We start from the raw sequence: 7,149 nt of genomic DNA on the forward strand, positions 1-7,149 counted from the left end.
GTGTTGAAGTTAATGAGATAATTAAGTTATTAATTTAGTGATGATTGAACATTATTGAAGACACCTGATGTTAACAAGCAGAATCACTGAAGGAGAAAATCTCAAATCTGATGTTTCTGTTTCTCTCTGATCACTTCAGTCTGATAAACCTGCTCTCTGCTGCCCCTGCTGGACTGGAGCAAATATAGCCATAGAGCAATGAACAGATACACAAGAATGAAATATGAAATAAAAACAGAAATACATTTACTGTAATAATAATGGTTATTGACCATTTTATTAAAAGCGAAAACAATAAAACAATTTCAAAACAAAACCAACATCAAAAGCAGTTTCACAGACACTCATGAGAATAACTGATGAATCAGGGCAATCTGGGAGACTTTAAACTTCTATATTTTACTGTGATTTTCACCTCAACGCTTCAGACCAACAAATGCCACGCATAATAACAGCTAGAAGAAGGTTATGTTGGCATAGATCTGCTTGTGATGGAGCAGATTACTAGCAGATGACTAGTGCCACACTAGTCCCAGATTACCGAGTTCACCCATCTGATGTTGTACGTTTATTATAGCAATACTTTTTTTTTGACAATTTTACATTTTTCTATTATATGAATTTCCATGTGTTACAAAATAATATAAAAAGAAACTGATATCATGAAAGCAGTTGCTTAATAAAATTACAGTAGCAGACTGTTTTAAAGACAGGAACCATAATCAAAAATGTATAATAAAAGTGATGATTCCATAAAATAATACAATTAAAAACAGAAGACGGGATGAACCCTATTTCTCACAAAACCCTTTCCTCTTCTGAGAGCATGAGAGATCATTCCAGTTCTGGATGGAGTCTGAAGGCATCCGTTCAACACAGTCCTCGTCTCCACCTGCATTATTTGGCTCTTCTTCATACCAAAACCTGAATAATAGTGTAAGCTTATTACAGAAGCTAGAGCAAAAGTGAAAGTGCAAAAAAGTAAAACAGAGAAGGTTTTTTTTTGTTTGTTTTTTTTAAATAAAATAAAAAATTGGCTGTGGTGTTTGAGGAAGCTTCACACTATAAAAATTTGCTGTAAAAAATGGCCACATTTTTAAAGTAACATAATGTTTTCCATTAAAACAGCAATATACCGTAGAAAAAAAATGCATTCTGGGTGATATTTGTCGTTTTCGAGAAAATAACCTACGGGAATATACTGTGAATTAACAGCGATCAAAGTCGACACTCAGAGGCTGTGTTCCAAATCACACCCTATACCCTCATTCACTATTCCCTACATTAGTTCACTAATATAGTCCACTTGACTGAGTGAATAAAAACAAGTGAGTGAATTCCAGAGTTGTATAGTCCAGGGGTCAGAAAGTAGAAGTCGATGCCATATGTTTATTCCACCCATAAACTCAGTCAGCTGATTTCACTAATTAGTTCTCTCTCCTGCTGAATTAGCAAATCCATGTGATTGGAACAAAAAACTGAGGAGGACTTTTACTTTCTGAACCTGGACTTTACACCACTATATAATGATTGTAACCATTAACAATCAGCCATTGTCATCTGATCCTGCTTTCTTTCAGCTTTTTTTGCCATATCATATATATTTTAAAGACGCAGTTACCACAGTCAAAGAAAAGCTAATATTCAAAAGTCAAGGGTCAAGATCCCAACTAAAGCAATCACTGATCACGATCATGGTAACATCAAATGAAAATAAAATGACATCTAAACCTCTGTCACCTTTTAATAAGAACTTCTGTAGACGTGTGACAGAAATAAAGTCAGTCTGGTTAGTAATAAGTGAAGCTGGTAATGCTGTTTGTGGAGTTGTTTAATCCTCCTCTGCCGAGATCTTCACAGATTTAATGTCTTATGATTTCGTCTTTTTTTCTGTTCTTCTAGTTCCTCTTTCCTTCAGTGATTCTGATTGTTAACAGCAGGTGTTCATCAGTGTCTCAATTAACATGTTAACCTGTTAACTTTTACTTTGAAAATTAACTGAATTAACTATGAAATGATTCACTCAGTCAAGTGGACTTTAATAGTGAAGTAATGTATGGAATAGTGAATGAGGGTATAGGGTGTGATTTGGAACACAGCCTCCGAGTGTCGACTTTGAGCGCTGTTAATTCACAGTATATTTTTGTACATCACTGTTGCCAGTATTTTACTGTAAAAAACCTGGTAAGGTCTAACATTGTACAGTAAAACATACAGTAAACATACGGTAGCAATTTTTATGTTTTATATCATTGAACTAAAATTTACGGTAAAAAAAACGGCAGCTGTGGTTGCCAGTACTTTACCGTAAAAAATATGGTGGAAATATTTACGTTTTACGGCACTGAACTAAAGTTTACGGTAATTTTTTTTTTAGGTTTTGTGCCATTGAACTTATTAAAAATACTGTATTACTAATTTGTATTAGAAACCAATTTGTCATAAAAGTTATTATTGAGAATTACCAAAGGTTTAGACATTGATGTTTTATTGAAAATAATAAAGTTTAAAGTCACCATTATGGATATCAGTATTTGCTTTAGTTGGGCTCTTGATCCTTGACTTTCTAACTTTAGATTTACTCTGACTGCTTTAACTGTGTTCATAAAACACATTCGTTATGGCATAAAAATCAGAGCAAAAATGTGATCAGATGTTGTTGGCTATTTATTGATGATGGCATAATTGTCATGTATTGGCCTAATTCACTGATCTCATAAAGAGTTGTATCTTTTATTGTATGAGGAAAGCTTCATACTAATATATTTCACGTTTTTGAATAGCTCTGTGACCCTACCTCATGTGGAAGCTGCAACAAAAACAACAGTAAAAATAAAAGCAGATAATAATAATAAAAGAAATTCTTCATATAATCACAACACTGATGTATAATATTCTACTACAATCAATAATGTAAAATTAATAACTCATATAATCAAATAGAACTTAGGATAAGACTCTATATGAGCTCAGTGAATCAGGCCACTACATGGTGATTCATTTTTTCTCTGATTTTCTTGCCATAATCAACGTGTCTTATAAACACAGTTACTGAAGCCAAAGAAAACAAACGTTAGAAAGTCAAGGGTCAAGAGCCCAAATAAAGCAATCACTGATCACGGAGAGTAAATATTAAACTGAAGTGTTTTATGTGGTTTTGCACAAGATGATACAGGAGAGATCTGTTAGTTTAATTCATTAGTTGTGTGTGTCACCATTGTGCTGGAGAGTAGAGCCTGTGCTTCAGTCAAAGATGAGCACAGAAACACTGCTGCCGGTTGCTTTATTTAAAAGCAGTAACTGTGTAGTTGCTGATGAAGTGACAATTTCCTTGCTAAGTACTTTAGCACATACATGCGTGGTATTGTTTGCTAAATACAAACTGCAAAGATTTTAGTTAAAGTCATGTTTTTAATTAATTCAATATTACACATTAGGTATTTGCAGTTTAATATTAAGATATATATTAATTTTCAGTGGACTCAAATGAAGTAAGTTCACAGTACTATCAGTATAAATACAAATTTTTTGAACTCAAACTGTTTGAAGCAATTGGTTTCCCAAATGATATGAGTTACTTTCCATGGTATTTTTACGGTAACATACTGTAAAAAAGGAGAGATGTAAATTAACGGTAAAGGAATGTAAATTAACAGTATATTGCTGGCAACCACAGCAGCCAGTAAATTACCTTTATTTTACAGCGCAATTTTTTACAGTATGTTTAAAATATATCCACAGTGGATTTCTGTGAGTGTTTTATCACTTACCCTTGTTTCAGTGGTGAATTATCCACCCATTTCATGATCCCCTCAGTCTCAATGTCAGACAAACCAATCCACACTCTCTCCTTGACTAATGAAGATATGAACTTCTGTATGTGAAAAAAAAAAAAAAAAATTGTACGTATGACAAAATATATTTAAGTATGTTCATTCAAAACATAATTACCGTAAACTAGATATATTTGCCACTGAACTCACCTGTTTCTCTTCAGTGTTGATAATGATCAGATCAGCTCCTTGATCCCTGCAGTACTGCCTGCTCTCAGACCAGCTCTTCAACTCACTGGATATGAAAAACCTGTCATTTCCTTTCAATAAACATAAACAATAACATGTATTAATTGTGTTGTAAGTGCAAATATACATATAAATCCATTTGTACTGACCTAGTTCATATATCTTCCTTAGTTCAGTCTCTAACTCCAGTTTCTTCTGACTCAAAGAGCTGAAGTTGTTCTTCAGTTGGTCTTTTTCAGTCATTAGATCAGTGTAATTGTCCTGTAAGCTGATGATAGTGTGATTGAACTCTTCAACTGTGTTCTTGTAACTCTTTAACAGGTCTCTCTCTGCTGTGATGTTGATGTACAGTGTGATGAAGACCAGCAGAAGAACACAAATGAGCCCGAGACACACTGTCTTCAACACCAAACACCTGCGTCCTCCTGACAAACAGAGAATTCATATTCACTTAGAATTCATATTATTAGAAATATAGGCTCAAATAAATCCACCTTTATCTTTAGACAACACACAGGCCTTTTTAATAAAAACGTTTATTCTTTGAAAATGATAGCGGAATATCTACAGTAAAATATGCAAATATGAACATATGTTGAAAATTTAAATAAAATAAATTCATGTTAATAAATACCATAAAATGCAGAAACATGAACAAATTTTATTAAAGATTAAATTTATAAGTAACATTTCTCATTTCCTCAAAAGTTAAAAACACCATTTCTTCTTCAAATGAAACTTTCTACTTACTGCACTTTCCATCTTTTCCTTCGTCCTGGCTGTGATTCTGTGTTTGAGGTCCAGTTATGTCCTTAATATTATCATTTTCAACATTTTCATAAATGTCCTCTAATTCCATTATTCGCTCTAATGTCTGACAGCAAAGTGTTCACAGATGAGCTGTGGTTGAATGATAGTCATCATGGTTTCTTTTAAATAGTGCTAACACTAAACGGGAAGTGGCTTTATTAGTTCAGACACAGAGAAAAATACTTTCATTCCCACAGAAAAACTCTCCGAAACTCTGGATAGACTCAAACACCTTTAAACAGGCCCAACTTAACCTCAATATTATATTGATGGCAATAAACTGAAAGGGAATGAATAAATGTTTTTAAGCTGGGACTGAGAGGATGATGGATTATGTATGAAATTTTAAATTTTGGACACTCTTTTTAACTTATAACTGTCAACTTGACTTCAGCGGAATTGTGAAACAGAAATAAAAGACGTGACCAAACCAAACGTGACAATAACAGACCCACAGTTTTATTCAGCAACCAAGCAATAATAATATTTCTTAGAAATCAACTAAAAAATGAGAAACGTCACAAGCAATAATTATTATGCAAGAGCCAACAGTAATCACATTATCACAACAACAGTTTCAAGAATGCGCTAAAAGTGCAGAAGTGAGCAGAAGTGAGAGTGCAGAAAAGTATTGTATTTATAGGAGGTGCCTTTGGATTTGCAGTTCAAGTTCAGTGGTTGCAGAACAGGTGTGATCTTTAGAGTGATGAGTGGTTTTACACTAGTGCTAACCCTGAACAGGAAGTGGTTTCATTTCACACTGGCCTTCGACAAGAATACAGACTTACAGTCCAACTTATAAACTCCCTGCAGACTCATACTACTGTGTTTGTGTACTGTACATTCAACCACATGTTATCCGCTTTAAAAGCCAACAAGAGGAATCTGTGAGCACTCAAATAAACTCAAACACCCTTAAAGGGATACTTCACCTCTGGGAAGATGAATGTGTATTTAAAATAGGTCATTTAAGTAGAAGAAATGTGGAGAAATTTTTGAATTTGGAGCTTTCTAGACTGAGAAAAGCCAGAAAATGTATTTTTGGCTTATGTGGATGAAAGACAACAACTCCCAGAATGCACTTGCTTCGCTGCCTTAGGAGGCCACGCCTACCGGTGAGAGAGCACAGTTGAAAACAACAAGGCTAGCCTAAGTGAGTGATGAGTTTGCCAGGGATTTAGAGACCCAAAATGTCCGGGATTCGGCTTTGCGTTCTACAGTCGCCATTCATCATGTTTACTGTGGCGAGCAGGACGAGGCTGACGGCCGCGGGAGAACGGCGCGAGGCCGGTGGCTTCATTACTGAGACGCGCCGGGTCTCGCATCTCTCACGGAGGAGCGGAAATTTTCTTAGCAATGTTAAAACGCACATCAACCGATCACTTGTTTAGCGTTCATGTAAACACTACAGTCAGATTCACCGATCGGAATTAATTCAGTTAACGTTAGATTGAAACGAGAGGTGTGCATGTAAACAATGAATGGCGACCGCAGAACGCAAAAGCCGAATCCCGGACATTTTTAACAGTCTCGCTCGCCGGACAAGTCCGGGAAAAGGAAGATGGTAACCCCTACTTACTCAGCTTTCTCCTATTATTCAGCTTTCTCCACAGAACAAGAGCATGTTAGCTTAGCTTCCAAAGAAAGACGGCTGATACTGTGTACATTCTGTGAGTGAGATCCCGTATGGGCGGGTTGAAAACATGCGGAACAACGCCATCTACTGGCTGTAGTCTTTAGCCTCTCGACAGAAAATCCTCCGATGACGCAAAAATCGTCAGGATTTTTTCCAGACAAAAAATACATAAATCTCTCCTCTCAGGGGGATATGAGGGGGGAAAGCATGGTAATTCGAAAATACTACAGGTTTTCTACTAATACAAAGCTTAATGCTAAATCCTGAAGTAACCCTTTAACCCCCTTCCTCATCACCCCCAAGTTTGGCAAGTGCTGCATACATGAAATGCCCAAAATAAAAAGGTTACTGCTCATAAGTAATTCTGAATAGAAACATAACACACATACATTTAGAAAGCCAACCCTTGAGAGTTTATAGTTCAAGACTCAGAATTAACCAGACTGTTATTAATATTGAGATATATAAGCTCAAACATATTTTGAACTAAAATAATCTGGGATGACCAGTGATCCCTGACAGGTAAGGGACAGGCCAAACAGGACCTTTGTATTGATGATTGAGAAAGTGCCTGAATCTGATGTTTCTGTTCCTCTCTGATCACTTCAGTCTGATAAACCTGCTCTCTGCTGCCCCTGCTTTGGTCTTATAAAACACCATCCTCTTTATCCAACTTCCCAG

General features: G+C 35.7%; 1 protein-coding gene across 1 annotated transcript; it reads right to left on the reverse strand.

The window, feature by feature from the left end:
* Positions 1-248: 248 nt before the first annotated feature.
* LOC308687740 (uncharacterized protein) lies at positions 249-4,930 on the reverse strand. The gene is made up of 5 exons (XM_081360454.1): positions 4,773-4,930; positions 4,172-4,447; positions 3,984-4,093; positions 3,771-3,874; positions 249-924 (listed from the first exon to the last, which is right to left on the reverse strand). The coding sequence occupies exons 1-5, from the start codon at positions 4,879-4,881 to the stop codon at positions 792-794; spliced, it is 732 nt and encodes a 243-aa protein (XP_081216580.1). The 5' UTR covers positions 4,882-4,930; the 3' UTR covers positions 249-791.
* Positions 4,931-7,149: the final 2,219 nt, after the last annotated feature.

The sequence above is a fragment of the Scardinius erythrophthalmus genome (assembly GCF_964197995.2).
Source record: "Scardinius erythrophthalmus genome assembly, chromosome: 3".
Classification (NCBI taxonomy): Eukaryota; Metazoa; Chordata; class Actinopteri; order Cypriniformes; family Leuciscidae; genus Scardinius; species Scardinius erythrophthalmus.